At 39.4% G+C, this 20,221-nt stretch overlaps 2 protein-coding genes across 4 annotated transcripts in view; one reads left to right on the top strand and one right to left on the bottom strand.

The window, feature by feature from the left end:
* Positions 1-1,720: 1,720 nt before the first annotated feature.
* ndufa8 (NADH:ubiquinone oxidoreductase subunit A8) lies at positions 1,721-11,628 on the bottom strand. Its single transcript, XM_026174016.2, has 4 exons — positions 11,395-11,628; positions 9,107-9,270; positions 3,547-3,712; positions 1,721-2,181 (listed from the first exon to the last, which is right to left on the bottom strand). Exons 1-4 carry the CDS (start codon positions 11,443-11,445, stop codon positions 2,044-2,046), a joined length of 519 nt encoding a protein of 172 aa, XP_026029801.1. The 5' UTR covers positions 11,446-11,628; the 3' UTR covers positions 1,721-2,043.
* A 134-nt stretch (positions 11,629-11,762) lies between these two features.
* morn5 (MORN repeat containing 5) overlaps positions 11,763-20,221 on the top strand; it is a 41,652-nt gene continuing 33,193 nt past the window's right edge. For all 3 annotated transcript variants that reach the window (XM_026174032.2, XM_080304337.1, XM_080304338.1), the window contains exons 1-4: positions 11,763-11,940; positions 12,063-12,210; positions 15,602-15,713; positions 16,026-16,157. In XM_026174032.2, the coding sequence (XP_026029817.1) occupies positions 11,894-11,940; positions 12,063-12,210; positions 15,602-15,713; positions 16,026-16,157 (439 nt within the window). In that variant the 5' untranslated portion in view covers positions 11,763-11,893. The remainder of the gene's footprint in view (positions 11,941-12,062; positions 12,211-15,601; positions 15,714-16,025; positions 16,158-20,221) is intronic.

The following is a 20,221-nucleotide window of genomic DNA, read 5'->3' on the forward strand; positions in this document are numbered from 1 at the left end:
AACTCTAACATCCATCTGTCCAAAGTACATTATTTAGAAACTCTAGTTTTGCATGTACTACTTACACAGAACCCATCACACCAGTTTCCTCCAGGCGCTTGAATAAGATCATGACAAATATTGAAGATTTCTTTTTGCATTAAATGATGTGCTAAGCCACTTCTGAATACCCTTTTAGTCACTCAAGTCCCTGCAATACTGCATATTAATAATTCTTGCATTCTTTATCTTTTTTATATCTTTACATTTGAGTCTTTATTCATCTCGTTTGCACACTGTGGGCCAAAGATGGAACTCTTATTTTGTCCTGTTTATATGGCAATACTGACTTTGATAGTTCTTACATGGAAACTGTTAATTGCAAATAAATGGGAGATCTTATCACAGTCATAGGTATCCAGAAGGCCCCCCCCGTGAATCCTTTTGCTATCATACCTAGCTTTTGGCATGATAGCATCACACTCTTCAACGTCAGAAAGAAAAGCAGACTGTAGATGTCAGAAGTTTAAGTAAGAGATCGTAGGGCCTGCAATTTTGACTTACTTTTTCCAAGCACCTTGGAAAACTATACTCAATAAGCAAGAAAACGGATCATTCTGAAAATGACCAAATAATGTCAGTTAAGTGTAATTTCTTTTAAGTATCTTACCTTTTTAAATAGCCACTTCAACAAAGATCACAAGCTAGCTTGTATGAACACATAATTAAAAGGCAACCAAATTTTGGTGGGGTGTATGCAAGGGATTATTTTTTACATGACTGCATTCAGTGTTTCTGTACACAAAGAAAGAATATGATTGTTTTGGGAAATGGGGTCCTACTGTGCTGAAATTGTTGTGTGTAGGATAAAATGTAACTTGTGGGAAAATAATATATATATATATATATATATATATATATATATATATATATATATATATATATATATATATATACACACACACTCAGAGACCGTCAGCAGAAAACTATCCTTTGTTAACTCACTTTGTTTTTGCACCATTAAAAAAAGTGTTTTTTAATCGTACATAAAAACCCCAGGGCCACATCTCTGCTTGTGAGTATGAGAAAGATGTCAAATTTTATGTTACCATTTTTCCCACAGAAGTCACCCACATGGCAGAGGTCAGAGACTCGTCTCATGTTTGGAATGGACCAAATCGCGACTGCTGCTGCCAGTATAGATTTTAAACAGTTGCTATGTGGGCTGAGACAAACTCTGAGGCCTTACAGTAAGTTGTCTTCAAACCGGTCTCCCGCACCACACTGTAGATAAGCTTGGATCCTGGACACCATCCCAGTGATACGTGAGCACGTGTGTGTACATTGGCACAGTCTTACATGTTCCACAGACCAGCGGGCCACTTTCAAAAGGCTTCTCACCTCCTTCCACTCAAGGTCATGAACACGTGCAGCAATAAACACACTTCACCGTGCATCTCTGAAAATTACCCTTCTGGTCTTCTTCCAGTCCAGGTCAGAGGCAGGAAGTGAGCCGAGAGAAAATGAGGAAGCAGCAGCAGCGCTCTCTTGCTTCAGGTAGTGACCCTGAACCCTGACCTTTAACCTCACCTTGAATCACTCTGACAAAACACAGACTTGCAGCTCCTAATAACCTTAAAGTATATATTTTTTTAAAAGTCAGAAATGCTTAAGATGTTAAAACACATTAGTAATATTAACTGAGCATTGAAATAAATTTAAAATAAAAACAGAAAGCTCCTTTATAATTTATCTCTTTATTTTCGGACAACAATAATAACAGTATGTTGCTTTTGTTCACTTTTTTACATTTACAGAAGTGGTGGACTCATGGACTTTGTTCCTTAATCAAACTATTGGACAATGTTTGAGGTACAGCTGCAAAAAAAGAAATGACTGTTCAGGCATGAACCCTGTCCAAATCCAGCATCCTTAATGCTCGTGTTTGCAGGTCAGAAATTCAAACCTTAGAACTATCTTAGAAGTATCAACAGTCACAAGAAGCCTAGCTGTTTTTGGACAGAGCCCACGGCTTTGGAGGGTGACTGATTTTCCAGAGCTGCCTCACCAGTTCCAGAAGAATAACCTGCTGCCATGTTTGGCAGGCTCCAGTTTGCCCTCGATGGTTTGGTTGGGCTCTGGACGAGGTCTAGAGTGGTAGGGGTTCTCTGGCAGGGGCCGCGAGGTTGACACTTTGGTGACCTAAGGAAGAAAAGCAACACACAAACCATAAATTCTCAGACATACACAGTATAAACACACTGAAGACTCACTCAAATATTAATTGACACACTGATGTCAAACATGGCAGTTATTAGGAAACAATAGAGCACATGCTCCGTGCCAATCTCTGACAAGAGATTATGCTTAAACCGCATAATAGGTCCATGCTAAAATGAAACCATACAAAAGTTGTCAACAGCTGAAGCCCTGAACATTTCCTTAGCCTTTCACTGGGCCTTCCATCTCATCCCTTGTCATGATTTATATCCCTGCACCTCTTTGTTTCCCCCAAAATCATCCAGACTGTCCCCTTTGTCCCACCTTCACACCATTTGCCTCCTAACCTTTCTTACAAAAAACAGTTTGCTAATTTAAGTTCCAAAATGAGTAACAAAAATGGAATCTGTTTTAAATATATAAGCAGCCAGAAACTTGGTCCAGATGCACATTAACTCATTCACTGCCATTGACGTCTATAGACGTCAATTGAAAAACTTACGTTGACTGCCATTGACGTCTATAGACGTCAATTACGTTTTCAATGGGAGGGGCTAGAATACAACCTCGGGCAGCTTGTCAGTGAACATCAGACTGCTTGAAATGTATTTTTCACAAAAAGCTCGTTTTCTCCCTTTTTTTGGTCAAAACAGGCATTTTTGGTGGAACCCACCTCTCTTCTACAGCTGATTACTAAAGAACGGAAAATGGTAGAAACAAGCTTTTTTTTTTGGGATGGAAGAAGAGAGTCTGTTCCTCATTTTGGTAGGTTCAGCGTTTATATGATCATAACACAGTTTTCTGTGGCTCTTCAAAAATGAGTAAAAATGCTCAAAAACCCTGGCAGTGAATGAGTTAAACAAGAACATTTTTCACAGTTTTACAAAGTCACATTTTTGTTCTTTTCTTTGCCGGCTCACATGTTTGAGTCGGTGCACAATATCTCTGTCTAACAAATGAAAGACAGCCAGAAAGTTGATTACAACCATTCAAACGCTCCCAGGTTTTTGGGTTGTTGTTTTTTTTTTTTTTGCAGAAGTCCTTTTAAAAGACTACATAAATAAATGTCTAATAATCTATTGTTGGCATCGCTTTTTGGCTCCGTTTTGATTGCTGATACCTAAATTAGTGATTGCCAGTGTTATACAAGCCCCTTAAAAATGCTGGTTTTATGGAAAGAGAAAAAAACAAAGCAGCATAAAACTATTTGCCTGCTCAGAACTGTAGCTGAATGAGACTGCATAAGATGCAATCATACATACCCCACAATCAACATGAATAGAGCCCATCAACCGAGCTACAGTACTCACACTGCAAATGCACAAGTTAATCCCTCACCAGTCTCACCTTAGACAGATCTCCCAAGTCAGGTCTCTCCCATCCCAGTTTCTCAAGGACGCAGCTGTCGAAAGCGTGCTGCTGTTTACGGCAGTGACGGAGTTCTGCCAAGTTTGAGTAATCCAGGCAGGTCCAGTACTCCGTGAAGGACTCGGCACAGTTCCCCTTGATTTGCCTAAAAGGCACAGTGCAGACAGACACACATCATAACATGCAGAAGCAGGATTAATCTTCATACAGACTGAATCTGCAACGCATGAAGTGGAAATCTTTCTCTTAAAATATAATTCATTTTTATCCATCATCCATTATTGAAACATTAAAACCACAAAGATGAAATTCATAATATTGACTGTATTGTTTAAATGCGGTGTTCTCTGGGAAATGATCCCAGCATTCATGTGACTAGCACTTTGACGCACACCACCCATGTCGCAGACAGACACCAACACACCCACTGCTAACACCTTCACCCTCCAAAAAGTGAAAGCACTCCCCGACAGCAGTGGCCTCCACCCTGCGGAAATGTGCCCTGTCAGAGTGCAAAAGTGGCCTAAGTCACTGGCCTGACCTCCAGAGTTCCTAGATCCCAATCTGGGAAGTTTGGAGGAAGCAAACTAAGTCAGATGCACAGAAGCTCCTCTCCACATCCTACAGGACACCATCCAGAGATCCCATCAATCCAGCGACCACTGAGAGATGTTTTGGTGGGTGATAAGGGGTACCTACACAATATTAGGCAGGTAATTTTGATGTTTTGATGCCTAGTTGTATGATACTGGTGCTGACACCAGTCAGCTGACACCAATCAGCACCAGTATCCCACCAGTCAGTGGGATTTTCAAAAGAATGCATATCATAGGAGTCAATAATTCAAGAATGTAAAGGACAGAGCTGCTCAAATTTAAGAAACCAAATGTATTTAAGAACTTATATCAGCGTATGGTTACTCTGCTTGTGAGCAGTCACTTGTTGATTGAATCTGATTGCTATGGGCTGGTTTTCTATAACAAGAACACCTAAAGGTGGCTGGCAGTTGCCAGAAACACCAGAGAATCAAAACAGGCCCCTGGTGCAATTACAACTTTTCTCAAATCTATCTTCATTATCATAATTGCAGGTTTTTCTCTCACAAAAGCACCTCAGTTGCTGCACAGGCGTCACAACATAACCAAAGCTCAGAATAAAACTTTTCAGTAAACACAGACACTGCACTTAAGAGTGAAAAAGGCCAGACCACAAAGTTTTATGGACACAATACGCTTCATGGGTAATTTTCTTATTCATGTTCTAAATCGGCCACTTTTTCTACTAAAGAGAGGGAAAATTACTGGAGTGTTTTCTACATCACACTTAATGAGCTCAAGTTGATGATTTATTCTTATGTTTTTGGATAATTTAGAGAAGAGGCTGAGTAACTCAGAACAGAGAAATGACAATCTGGAACTGATTTTTATAAAGTCAAAATCAATATACTGATCAATAAGTAAAGAGAACATGATAAATAAAAAGCTTTGTGGAAACAAATAGTGACTCAACAGGACAAATGATGCAAAAGTGCAAGCGGCTGTGTGATTATCACACATTACACAATGGAAAATAACTCTTCAACGTATGCGGCAACAACCCTAAAGTTGAAGTAACTGAAATTTTGATGAAATATCTATTGAGGCTCATACTGATCTCATTAAAAAATGTCACTGCATAAATCAACCAGCAAAATACAACAAGATTTAAAGGTTTCTTCCCATAACTTAGTGCACAAGTTGAGCACTCATCCTCCCCCATCTTACATTAGGATGTACTTTGGATAATTGTCACACTGAACCACCGACCTTCTGATCAGTAGATGACCAGCCTTACAGGGAGTGCAGAATTATTAGGCAAATGAGTATTTTGTCCACATCATCCTCTTCATGCATGTTGTCTTACTCCAAGCTGTATAGTCTTGAAAGCCTACTACCAATTAAGCATATTAGGTGATGTGCATCTCTGTAATGAGAAGGGGTGTGGTCTAATGACATCAACACCCTATATCAGGTGTGCATAATTATTAGGCAACGTCCTTTCCTTTGGCAAAATGGGTCAAAAGAAGGACTTGACAGGCTCAGAAAAGTCAAAAATAGTGAGATATCTTGCAGAGGGATGCAGCAGTCTCAAAATTGCAAAGCTTCTGAAGCGTGATCATCGAACAATCAAGCGTTTCATTCAAAATAGTCAGCAGGGTCGCAAGAAGCATGTGGAAAAACCAAGGTGCAAAATAACTGCCCATGAACTGAGAAAAGTCAAGCGTGCAGCTGCCAAGATGCCACTTGCCACCAGTTTGGCCATATTTCAGAGCTGCAACATCACTGGAGTGCCCAAAAGCACAAGGTGTGCAATACTCAGAGACATGGCCAAGGTAAGAAAGGCTGAAAGACGACCACCACTGAACAAGACACACAAGCTGAAACGTCAAGACTGGGCCAAGAAATATCTCAAGACTGGTTTTTCTAAGGTTTTATGGACTGATGAAATGAGAGTGAGTCTTGATGGGCCAGATGGATGGGCCCGTGGCTGGATTGGTAAAGGGAAGAGAGCTCCAGTCCGACTCAGACGCGAGCAAGGTGGAGGTGGAGTACTGGTTTGGGCTGGTATCATCAAAGATGAGCTTGTGGGGCCTTTTCGGGTTGAGGATGGAGTCAAGCTCAACTCCCAGTCCTACTGCCAGTTTCTGGAAGACACCTTCTTCAAGCAGTGGTACAGGAAGAAGTCTGCATCCTTCAAGAAAAACATGATTTTCATGCAGGACAATGCTCCATCACACGCGTCCAAGTACTCCACAGCGTGGCTGGCAAGAAAGGGTATAAAAGAAGAAAAACTAATGACATGGCCACCTTGTTCACCTGATCTGAACCCCATTGAGAACCTGTGGTCCATCATCAAATGTGAGATTTACAAGGAGGGAAAACAGTACACCTCTCTGAACAGTGTCTGGGAGGCTGTGGTTGCTGCTGCACGCAATGTTGATGGTGAACAGATCAAGACACTGACAGAATCCATGGATGGCAGGCTTTTGAGTGTCCTTGCAAAGAAAGGTGGCTATATTGGTCGCTGATTTGTTTTTGAATGTCAGAAATGTATATTTGTGAATGTGGAGATGTTATATTGGTTTCACTGGTAAAAATAAATAATTGAAATGGGTATATATTTGTTTTTTGTTGAGTTGCCTAATAATTATGCACAGTAATAGTCACCTGCACACACAGATATCCCCCTAAAATAGCTAAAACTAAAAACAAACTAAAAACTACTTCCAAAAACATTCAGCTTTGATATTAATGAGTTTTTTGGGTTCATTGAGAACATGGTTGTTGTTCAATAATAAAATTATTCCTCAAAAATACAACTTGCCTAATAATTCTGCACTACCTGTAGTTCCTGAGCCTGGGTGATGTCATGATCGAGATGCTGAATCACCCAGTAATGTTTCACATACTTTAAATTAGCCATTGCAAACATTTTAGGCAAAACTGATTTCGCAACAGCAGTGCACACAGTCTCAAACCAAATGGTAGCATGGATTTCAGGATGACATACTTTGGATTTTATCATTACAATCTTTTTAATTAATTAATTAATTTGTTTAACTGATCTCATGCTGCTCTTTTAGCTGCTTTAATACACTGGCAGCATCTCCTCCTTTTGTGTCTGGAAAACACAAATATATTGTTTGCATATTGATTTTTGTATACCACTTATCGTCCCTTGGTCCTTGGATAACACCCATATAAATTTTTATGTGATATAAAAAATGTCATATCACTATATCATTGCTATAGCAACGCCATAAATTTATGTTCCCTAGTGCACAACAACAGGATCAGCACGGCCGTGTCTGAAAGCCAAGCATCAGCCTCCCATGATGAGTACCTAAAAGGCAGCTACCTCAACAAACTCCAACAGTTCTTTCCTGTTCCTGCTAAAGGTGGAAATTAACACATTTATTCGGACTGGGTTGTTTGATACCAGGCTGCGAGAGTTGAGGCTCGGGTGTGAAATTTATGGTTTTCAGGGATTTTATTGTTAGCTTGGTTTCCCTGGGTCTTTTCTCGTGTTGTAGTTGTGTGTCTTGTTTTGAAAGATATATTTACCCGTTACCATAGCGACCAGAGAGCATAAAGGGGCAGAGAGGAGGGTGTTACTCTCAATGTTGTTGGTGCATTTCAGGAGGACGCTGCTAATAAAGTTACACAATTACACAGTGAATTCGCTTATTATTAATAAATTTACAAAATACCACAGTTTTTGTCTTGGTCGTATCATTTTATTTTGTTGTATTCATCCACGGCACCTTAAAGGCTGGTCCGTGAAAATATTGTCTTACATTAAACCGGTCCATGGTGCAAAAAAGGTTGGGGACCGCTGTATTAGGTGATAGTACCAGGTACATGGTACTTTTTTAGTACCTACTCAATCGAGGTTCAAAGCAATCAGAAAATGTGACGTTGTCAGACTGCATGTCACCGATTGGCTAGTCAGTAGCATCACTTGATAAATAATGAGAGTGTCTCCTTCACAAAAATCAAAACCACCATTTTTGCAAACCAGCAACAAGGGAACTAACACTGACTAACACTAACAGAACTAACACTGTGGTCCCCGATTCTGACAAAAAGCCACTGACTGCACTGCAGGTATAACATCACCTCAATGTTGTAGCATTCATGTTGCATACAAATGATGTCACGGGACGTTGAGCCGTGTTAATATAACAACCCCACGTACACATTAGGTAGTACTCGACTGTAATGGAAAATGACTTGTCGCATTGAGACGAGTAGGTAATAATGGAAAAAATGCTTACTTCTCTAGAATCTAGTTGCTCTTCTCCATCCTTGATGTTACATGGAAACCTGATTATCACCACCTTTTTCTTCCCTTGCACTACTTTTAAGTCACATATTCAACTTTACCATGACGTTTACTCAGTTATGTTAATAATTTATTTTAACCAAAAGTCAAAAGATTGAAAACCTTATTAGCAGTAGAAGACACAGAATATGAAACTTCCCAACTCTGCAGTCTTCAACAACTTTGAACTATGAAGGCACAACTGCCCAAGAGCAGCATTGGAAACCTCAGAACACATTCTCTTACCCACATGCCCATCACCAAGAAATGCAAAAGTATCTGACCAGAGTTTCACATGGACTCCCACAGTCTGCACTTTCAGCTGGCTCCAAAGTCAAGCCACATTTTCAATCACTCTCTGACCACAAGCACACTGTTCACTTTTGCAGATGACAACAATGCAGCAGCCCTCAGCTCTAAAAATATAATTACTCTGCCTAATCACCGGAGTATCGCCTTTCTGTCAAATATCATGACAACGTCAAGCCAAGGCATAAGGAAAAATGTTATTCTCGCAGAAATGACAAAGCTCATCCTTTCACCATTCAGACTGCTCAGACAATACGTCTAAGACCTCATCAATCCAGTCCTGTTTGTATATAGTCTCCTGCTTTCAGTGTTCACTTTCAGATATTGTGTCCATTCATACCAGAACTATATGGCACCAAACTACTACCTGAAGAAGTTGAGTGCACACTCATTGACCTTTCTCCCTTCCTCTAGGCACTTCCGGGGATCCTTCTCCTCCCAACGGCAGAGCATGAACTCTTTGTTGGGTTTGTCACATTGGGAGCCATAATGGTGGGCAGCAGCCTTCAGTACCGAAGAGGACACTTTTATCTGCACAGAAAGCAACACATGGAAGACAATTAGAATGAAAAAGGAACATAACTACAAGAGACACTAACAAATAACAATTATGCAATTGGTGTTTTCATGAGACACACTTTAGTTCACTTCAATTTTATGTATATAGCACCAACTCAACAAGAGTGTATATTAAGGTAGCACTTAGTACTAGTTTTATTTTGGTATATCAACAAGAAACATAAGACAGACCACAGTGAAGCCAAAGTTTATTTGCAATGTCTCTCTCTAGATGGGCTGTGTTTAAAAAAAACACAAACAAAAGCCTGGATGCAGTTCCCAGTAGGAATTGTAAATGAACCTTGTATTGATCAGTTAATAAAGAAAAAACAGCATGATGTGACATAAAGAAAGAGCTGTGTTGCTACTTTAATATTCCCATTACAACTGCCTTGTAGTGATCACTACTAATGTGATTTAATTTATAGCTGCTATATGCATTATTATCTCATGAAGAGCAGGCACGCTCAACATATTAAGAGCTTCTGCTGTGAAAACATGTCCTTGAGCATCTGAACTGTTGACTGTTTATTTTTGTCCAATAAGAAACACAACCTATACAATAAATAAATACATTATGAAGCAAAACTCTACACAGAAGTACAAATTCTAACATGAGAATGACCACTTTAGCCCACAAATTCTGGCTTTTTTAAAATCTGAATATTTTACTAGGACTGCCCCCATGGTAAAATTGCGGCCTGGTCAGTGTTATAATAAAACTTTAGCTATAGCCAACGCATGCATCTACTTGTTTTGCATTTCCATTTTATCAAAGGAAAACATTTGCTTATTTATTTCTGAACTTTTTTTAATCTCCTCGTCACCCTACACATGTAAACATTTAGCCAGCACAAAATTAATGTGAGAAAAAACAAAAAACAAAACAAAAACAGACATCAACCACTGTTTGCCATTGATGCCATTTGACACATTATGAAATGTAATGATTTGTTTTATTTTTGAAAAATAATGCAAATAATGTTTAAGGTGAAATCAAATGTTCACAAATGAAACAGGAGTGTAAACATTATTTGTGACAGTTTCAGGATTTAAATATACAAAAAGCTAAAGTAAAAGAAAAAACTGAGATTAAATAATAATATCTCTGTTGCTGGTGTTGAATTATGTAGTAAAAATGACATTATTAAACGCTATTTACATTTAAATGATTTATATTATCTACAACAATATTTCTGAGGGCTACATAAGTTAATGATATAGCTGTTTTCTTTGTGTCTTCTCTTTTGGAGGGTAAGGCAGCTTTAACAATATGAATGCAGGTCAGATATATACAAGCATTGCTTCTATCTGACCCTGTTCAGCCATTACTTCCAATATAAGTGAATTTACTATCTGTATCAAATATCAATATCAAAATCTTTCAACAAGGTAAACATGTTGGTGCATTTCTACAACATATAAATATATCTGTGTATATATACACTATATTCTTCTCTTCATGTTCTCTTTAAAATATCTGCAGGGGTCTTGCCAGGTATTTAACAAAAGTCATACTGTACTTAAAGAAAGTTTGTCTCACAAGCTGAAAGAGTATGCTTTAGCAAAAGCTTGATCAAGTGCTAGGATGTTAGGACAGATCTAATTTAATGGTGCAGGCTCGTTTATTATATCCACGGTGCTATTATTGTTGGACAGGCACAGGCTGCTGCTGCTGACAGCTATCACCTGACTTCCAAGGACAAGTTCAATATGTCAAATAGCACTGCTACAACAGACTGGTATAAGAACCGAATGGAATCGAAAGCTCCTTTCACCCTGACAGGTATAACCAAATGTACATTCTGAATGCACATTTGCTAAACTTAAAAGACTCAAGACGTTAACGCCATATATTGTTGTCAAAAATAGTTATAAAGGCGCCCGAAATATTTAACACCTTCCTGTGCTATAGTAAATATTCACTCACGTATGTATAGCATTCATCAATATAATATAACTATCTTAGCAAGTAAAGCTAGTGGCTTAAAGTTTACAACTTTTCAAATGAACCGTGCAGCAGCTATCCCTTCAGCTAGCTACTTAGCTGGCTTGTCCCGTCTTCTTCATTCATGCTAAACAATAATGGCTGCTCACCTCGTCCACCTTCATCTCCTGCAGGGTGGGGACTTCCAGCTTTGTGGGCATGACTGCGTAGATGTGCAGTTAAAGAAATCAAGAAGCTCAAATACCGCTGGTGAAAAACATTCAAGGTCCTCGTCAGACGTGCGAGCGACGAGGCCGTAAAGAAGGTCAGTTAACTTCCCCTGCTACTGTCAGCTAGTGGCCGCGCTCTGATGACGCAATTCACAGAGCGACGCGGAGCCGCATGCGCACTGTCAAAAGACTTTTGAGAAAATAAAATTGGATTGACATTTATCATATTTTATTTAAAAATGAATAAATCCAACAAACTATGAAAAAAACATTTTTTTTAAGATGAGTAGAAACCAATAACTTGTTCAACAGTCGTATTGTTGCGTCATTGCCATGGTAACGGTATACCGCTTCACTGCTGTTTTCAGTTTTTTTTATTGTTTTTAGATCGACTTTGCATGCTTTTTCCACCCTACATAGAAAGCAGGACATTGTGTTAATGGAGCATATCGGAAGCAGTTACAATGGGGCAACAAAATTTGGCAGGTAGTTTGGCCGTTGTTGTGAAAAAGAGCCACAGACACAGTGTTTGCATGTGTGCGTGTGTTTGTGTGTGCTCGTATACTCAAACACAGTTCATAAAACAGTGTGTTTTTTCTCTGCTTCAGGATGGAAGGTGAAGGAGAGTACACCTTCCCTACAAATACAAGATATGTGGGAGAGATGAAAGATGGAATGTTCCATGGCAAAGGAGTGCTGTACTTTCCAAATGGAAGTAAATATGAGAGCACCTGGGAAAACGGCATAGCCAAACAGGTGAACAGTTTTGTATGCGTGTCCATCCCTTCATGTCAGACTGTCTGCAGCCACATGCATAACTGTGTGTGTTTCACATTGGTTATAGCTGATATTATCTGATATTACATCTGGTCCCTTTTAGTAATCACTCACAGTTATTATCGTAGTAATTAGGTTTGCCTTTTTTCGGTAGGATCTTTAGCCTCTCCTGCTCTAAAGTAAACTTTCATGAACCTCACTGCAATAGCAATCACTACAATTATTATCATCACTGCTGTTGCGGTTCATTTGAAATGATAGTAGCTCTTACCCATGACAAACCTTGGCCCAGACAACCCAGCACCTGCTTTTAGTGCCAGTGAAAGACCTGCAACTTACCTCCATGCAGAACAAATCTAAACAATTCAATAAACCCAGAAGTTTCCTCCAATTTTTGCCTTTTCTATGCGATCCTTTTGTAATACCAATTAGCTTTTTTAAAAGAACTGGCAAATGTAATAAAAAAAATAAAAGAAAAATAAGAAGAGCACAGATTACAGGCGCTCAGGATCTTTATTCACAGCCTTAGTTAGAGTTGTGCAGGTGCTGAAACTGCTTCTGGCAGTGGAGAATGAGCAGGCCTGGAGGTTCCAAGGAGCAAAGGTATGAGGTTGGAGCCCAGAGAGGCTATATGTCAGAAATGTGGCTGGCTGGCACACAAAAAGAGCTCTAGAGCACAGAGAGTCATGGGAGCAAAAACTAAGCAAAGATTGTGAGTAAGCATGACACACTTCCACTCAGTCAGACAGTGGCTGCATGATTTGGTCTTAATACATAAGGAGCAGGCTTGAAAACCAGGGATCCAGGAGAAACCAGTGAGCAGCCATGCTCCTGGGAAGACCTTACAGCATTACGACCCATATATATGCTGTATAGTTAACAGCATTAATCGAAGCTGCTGCTCCTGGATCCCTATCAGCTCACTGACATGAGATAATGGTGCACTTCAATGGAGCAGATTTATTGGTTACACACCTAGTGCAGGTTTCAGAGATGTACTCTGAATATGACTTAGACTAAATGTCAAGGTCTTAGCTGTTTTTTGTTTTGGGGATATTGAATTCCTTGTGAATATATTTGAGTTTGGGCTTCTGTGGAGGTTTATTGTTATTTCAGGTGTTTCCCGTTATGATCTCTGTGTTGGATTTCTGGATTCCTGTTTTGATTTCTTTATTGTAGTAGATTGAGAGCTTTATCTTAGGTGACATTCCTGTTTGACTTTACAGTTATCCTTTTCGGATCCTTGTCCTTATTGTCCTTACTTGTATCCAATTACTTTTTTCAAGTAATGAGTAGAGTAAGGGATTACTATTGCAAAACAGTAATTAGATTACTGTTACTTTCCCATAAGCACGCTACGATACTGCGTTGCTAAACCGTGATTTTGTTTGTGAGAGTGTCTCATGACAATGTCTTACAAGTGTGCGACATCTGTTGCAGCAACAGACGTGTGTAGATCAACAATGGATAGTATGGAGTGAGAGAGCACAACCATGTAGCGTTTAAAGCTTGGAAGTACTTAAATTACTTCAAGTTTTATTCTGCAAAAAGTGACAAAAACATAAACTCCACTGTAAACTCTGCATAGGAGGAAAACTTCTTTCTACAGCAAAAAATTAAACTTCAAATCCGAGCAATTATCTAGGACACTGCCATGAATGTGAAATTCACAGAGAAAGCCCCGGATCCCCCCGCTGACATGACAGTTGCGGCACCTGGCAAACCCCTGACAGCCCCATTTCTGCTAAAAAAGTGAAAATAGATTTAAGAACGGCAGGACTTAGTGCTGCTGGATCTTTTATTTTATTTTTTGCTGTTTTACTTGCATCTATTTGAAAGAGTGAGTGTAAACACAAAATTATTTTATATGCTGGAATATGCAGAAAATAGGTTTTGTTACGACTCCTTCTGCTAGGCGGCAGGGGCAGTCTCACTTCCTCCAAGGCCCAGGGCCGTAACAGTTTAAATGTTAAACAAATTTCTTCAAAGTCAAAGACTGTTGCATATAATTTATTTTTTGCAAGATGCGATGTGCATAAAGTTAAAAGATTTAAAACTAATAAAACAAGTTTTAAAAAGAGTATTTTTTATTTGATTACAGGTCTATTGCTTTATTATGTATTCAGGTTGTGTATCATGTTTTTTAAAAGTAACTAATAAAGTAACTAATTACTTTTGAAAAGAGGAAATCAGTAAAGGAACGGGATTACTTTCTTGGAGAAGTAATCAGTAATTAGTAACTAATTACTATTTTCAAGTAACTTGACCAACACTGCTTATGAATGGCTTAAAATATTTTTTCAAGTGGCTCAAAAAGCTTCAGTCGAGTCATGCAGAATGTAAACAACTAAATAAATAACTATACATAATAAATGCCAGGGAAGTCTGTTTATGTTATGTGTGTCTGAAAGGGAAAAAATATCCGCTGATATGTTGCAATACCAGATTTGTAAATAGCCAAATATCAGTATTAATATTGGTCTTGAAAATATCACTATAACAGTTGAACTCTAGTTAAACTCTAATTAAAACTATCCAGAGTATCTAACTCTACTTATGCACTGAAAGAAAATGTGTGTATTTTTTGGAAGATTTTGACAGTTATAAGGATATTTTTATTGGGAAAAATTAGGAAAGCATGGAAGAACAATGAAAAAATATAGATATATAGCTAAAAATGACTGGAAAGTGTAATGCTGTAAAAAACAAACTAAAAAAAACAGGCGGCCGTCTGCCGCCATCTGCTGTGACTGGTTTTGGGGGGGGGGGGGGGGGAATGAGGGAGAAAAGAGGCAGAACAACAAACAGCGTCTTTCTTGTATCATCCCTTGAGGATAAATAAAGTTCACCCCAAATACCAAAAGGCATATTTTTCCACTTTCTCCTTGAGATATGTATCTGTGCAGACAGCTTTGGTTTTATCTGCTGAGGTTTGGAGATATTCATCACTGAGAGCTCTGCGTCAATCGAAAGACAATGGAGGGAAATTTAAATTCTTCTGGGTTCTCAGAGAACTCAAAACTGACATTTGAAAACCGCAGCTTCAACTTATCTTTCCAGAAACCATGCCTGGGGTATGCAGAATAACCCAGACCCAGACCTTACATGCAGCAAAGTTTGCTGGAATATTCCGTACGATAACTGTCATCAGTGAGATCTGTGCATTATCTTGGGTTTTTCACTGATTTGAGGAGCACACGTTACATTTCTTTCACTAACAGTGCACTGGGATTGGGGAGGATACAGATATTACAGCTTTGGTAAAGAAAACCCTCACTTTCCACTTGTAAGATATCACTGATAGGTGGTTTTTATTAAGCAGACTTAATTATAAGGATACTTCACAGGTCTGTGTGTGCTTCCACACCAGGGGACATTTACCTTTGCAGACGGACTGCAGTACCAGGAGAAGGACTGGAGCTACTGCAATGGTTATGACAGACGCTTCTACACGGAGAGGTGCAATGGCCTCAGACCTGCAGGTTGGATCTTATTTTCTAGACCACTCCTAAACAAACACACAAGGAATGATGAGCATATAGTGTACAAGCCAAGTCTCTGTATTGTTTGGCTGAAAGCTTCCTCTCAGTGCTGGATAATTTGTAAACTATGAGTTTTATCTGAACAGCTCTTTCTATTTCGGTCCCTGTTTTTACCTAGCAAAGTTATGCAGGCAGTTCTGTCATCCTGCTTCATGAGCCAGAGTCTGTGTTCATCACTGGCCTGACAAATAGATGGTTTTACCTCTAAGTCATTCCTCAGTCAAATCATAATAATTCCATCTATTCATACAGGAAAATCTCAGATAACAGATTTACATCCTCCACGAGCCATTCCTGATGGATGTTATGACTGTGGAGATGGTTTCTATAACCCCAGCACCAGAGTGGTCACAGCCTACACCGGCAGGTTTCTCAGGAGCGCAGGTGAGAGCAAAGCTCGCTAACCATTAGGAGAGGTGTGCTCATTCATATTAATTTTTTGTTATATACTAGTGGATACTTTGTAGCTTGTACCCCTGATCCACACAAGAAGCAGAATTATCTGTATTTTCACAACAAAATCCTCCTCTTTCACTGCTTACCCCACTGCGGTTTTGTGCACATTTTTCCACTTGTTTTGTTGCCAAACTGGCTCTGTCCACTGCTGAGCAATATCCAGGCACCGTGGCCTGTTGCGCCAAGGTAAATTAGAAAGATTAAAGGCAAGCTCAAACACAAAATTTCCATTTCAAATTATGTACACAAAGTGTTACGTCCAGTAAAGCACCTGTCAGTGATGGATTGCTTTATGTTAAAATATATTTATTCAGTAACCTAATAAAGTATGTCCATTTGTTTCTACGACTGACCATAGCTAGAAACAATATTAATTCCAGTAATCATGTAATTAATTTAACCTTAGCTTCAAATTTACCGCATGTGTATGTACAGCAAATATAAGTTTTGCACCTATGTTTAAACTAATGCTTGGATCATAGAAGAAAGCAAATATTTCCTCACAATATGGTTCTGTGTGACTGAGAACACGCGTTGCTGAATTCAAACAGGAGGGAATCAAGTAAAAAACAAGGCTGAGAGGTTAAATGATTGATTGATTGATTGATTGATTGATTGATTGATTGATTGATTGATTGATTGATTTGGCGTGAGGTACACAGGTGAGGAGTCTCTGGTGATCGGGTTTTACTGTAACATAATATTTAAGAGGCTACTGATGGAATGAGCTGTGCACAAATATTCCCTGATGGGGGGAGCGGTGGAGCAGGGCTGAAGAGTGATGCTAAAGAATCTGGACGGATGTGATGAACTTAGTTGGAAGGACAACAACCGTGAACACTGGTGGTGATGTAAAGCGCGAGGCGAAGAAAAGGGTTGCACTAATCGGATGCTGAAATGACCGCTGACAGGAGCAGAAGACTGTTTCAAGACTATCGCGGTGCATCCAGGTGGGAGGTGGGCAATTGTGTGAAAAATATCATATGACACCAGTTGAATTTCACAAACAAGACTTTTCTGATACTACTGCACAAGCTTGATTGATTAAAAAAAAGTAAAAAGTAGGGTATGGGGTGTAGGTGAATTTTTTCACTTTTGAAATGGGCTGTTCTAGACGTTCGAGAGCTGCTGATGAGACATGGTGAGAGAGAGAATGTAAATTGCATTAGTCTTTCTGATTGAACTTTTGCTAAACTTCATTAAACTCTATTGAAGCTACTTTTAAACATAGTAAATCCTCAGTTCCTCTTTCAGAGTTTCATACGTTCTGTTCTGTGCATCTGCCTGCACAGTATGTCTGTCAGCGAGATTACACAAATAGTTCAGGCAAGCGAGACATGGTGGAAAGGTGGATCTGATCAAAGGAAAAATCCACGAGTGACTCACTTTAAAAACGTGAGTTATGGCAATGGCATCAGTGAAGGATTTGCTTTACTAGAGCGCTTTTAGGACCCTTTTTCTTTCATCATATTTAATAACTACAACTCTCAAAGTATACAGTGTGGCCATATGGAAAGGTCTTGATAAGACTGAACCCATGGAGTGACATTAATGGATTATCCTTGCATTATCTGATTGCAGATCACTGTTGCATTTCATCTGATAGGCAAGCCTCTATAGGCTACAGCAGTAATTTTTTTTTCTCTTTTGTTATTTGTCAAAAGTGGAAAATTGAAGACACATTTTTCCACTGAACGAGTGCCCAGACTGGAAGTCTTGATTCGAAGTGAACGCAGTCTGTCGGGTGTCCCAAATTCTGACATCCTCTGTTTGTCGTGTCTCCCTGCCATGATTTTTCATCACTAGAAAATGTAAGACGTATAGTCAGTGTCATGTTTCTAGGGCTGACAACATCAGGCTGTCGTCAGGTGGCTTCCCAGTCGATCCAACAATCTGATCTGGATAAATATCTCAGCTCCCACATAGATAGCTGTGCACTTTATTCAGGCCTTAGTAGGCCTCATGCCTGTGGGGTTTGCAGTCCTTTCTCTGAACATGTGCTCTGCAATGTATTGACAAACTCCTGCAAAACTCTTGTAACACTGGTTTTAATTGCCGTAAGCCTACAAGTCAGTGTTTTCTGACATTCTTTCATTGTTAAATAAGACAGAGTCCAGCTTCAATGTCTGGCTTTTTATCTAACCATTTTCAAATCTGCTTTATTTTGTGTTTGAATCTGATTGACTCTTTTTCCTCTTTAGGAATCACAAACAAGTCTTAAGAAATGATTCTTGGCACAAGTTACAAGGTGACTCACGAGCTCCCTGAGGTATTAATGTATTTCGGGGCAGGATATTTGTATTTAGATGAGCTACTTGTAACACAATGCAGATTACTTCCACCGGTACACAAACCTCATTTACATATGTGTAGAGAGAGAATCAAACAGATCCACATCCTTGCCAGATGTCATCGGTATGTGTAAGAAGACAAAAATTTGGTTCACGATCCTTTCCTTAATGCGAGTTGTTCATCATCATTATAGTTCTGGTATTGATCTGCAGAGTGATGAAGAAAGGGAGATATGGGGGAAAAGAATAAGGGAGGATAAGAAGGAAAGCTTTTTTTGGGGGGGGGGTTGGAAGTTGAGTTGAAAAAGAAGAGGAACCAAAAACTTTCCAACAATACTCAGACTCTGTTTTGATTTAGATAAATATGAAGTCAAACAGGAACTGTTTAATGGGTCTGTGCCTCTTTTTTCCCCCTTTGTTCATATGCAGTTTGTGTGGAGTGATGTGTTGTGTATGTGGTGAATGCTGTTACATACACTCTTTATGCTTATGTGTACTCTCCCTTTTGTCTTGGTATACAATTCTTGAGAAGAATGTCTTCGTATCCTGTATGGATTTATTTTTCAACCCTGGGAGGTGAAGGCATATTTGTCAGAGTGGGTGTGAAGACTGAATTTATTGCCTCGTGGTTTCCGCCCAGGATGAGGACTGCGGGGATGATGGGGCACAGGGAAGGCCCGCCCTCCCAGTGGAGAAGTTTGCATGCAGCAAGTAAGAGGAAGGAGATCCCTATGTCGCTGTGGGGAAAAATTGAGCCAATGAAGACAAAGTCTCATGTTGTTTTAGTTTTGTTTTGAAGGTGCAAAAATTATTATTTTTACCCCCTGGAACCACATGTTGCTGCTTGGATATATCTGGCTAAACTTTCCTTACCCGCCAAATTGGACCTTCTGCAAAGAAGCCGTTGCAAACTTGGACAAACAGTCCTTCTTGGAACAGCGCCAAGCAGCAAAACAATAGGATCTGTTGATAATTTTCCCCAAGAGGTTTTAGATTATTTTTGGAGTCAAAGCGCTTTCTTGTCAGTTCCCGTATGTATGGAGGGATTTGTCAAAAACGGACCATGTAGAGTGATAGTGATAATGGAAAGTGGTGGGAGTGGACACAAAATACAAAATAGCTACAGGGAAGAGGATTCAAGAGTGAGTTCGAACTATACGTTGTGTATTAAGACGGCTGTAGCCAAGCTGATTGTACTTTTTGGTTAACAAAGTCCATTTGTAAAGACTCGAGATAAGCATGTTTTGGAACCAGAAACAAAGAACTCAAAGGGCATTGTTACTCTAAAACACCTTGTTTTCGCCTCCTTTTGGCTGATGCTGATCATAATTTAGAAAATGCTGTATCCAATAAGAAACCAGTGACTGAGACTGCGAACCTCTCAGAAAAATGTTTACCGAGGTCATTGCTAATGCCCTCTGCTGGCCATTGGAAAGAGTGCAACGCTAATGCACTTCCATCTTTTATATACAGTCTGTTTACAATCTCCAAATACGCTGGCTGTCCACACTCATTCTCAACTACGGTGCTCTTTTGCTTTATAAGCCTCAGATACAGATACAGCTGTATTTCATGAAAGAGGATGCTGGCCATTAATAGAACGATTGGGAATTTGTTCCTCATATTCAAGTTTACTCAAGCTCAGCACCAAACCCTAAACCACTCCTCAAACGTGAGTTACTCTGGATAAATGCCAACGCC

The sequence above is a fragment of the Astatotilapia calliptera genome, chromosome 7 (assembly GCF_964374335.1).
Source record: "Astatotilapia calliptera chromosome 7, fAstCal68.1, whole genome shotgun sequence".
Lineage (NCBI taxonomy): Eukaryota > Metazoa > Chordata > Actinopteri > Cichliformes > Cichlidae > Astatotilapia > Astatotilapia calliptera.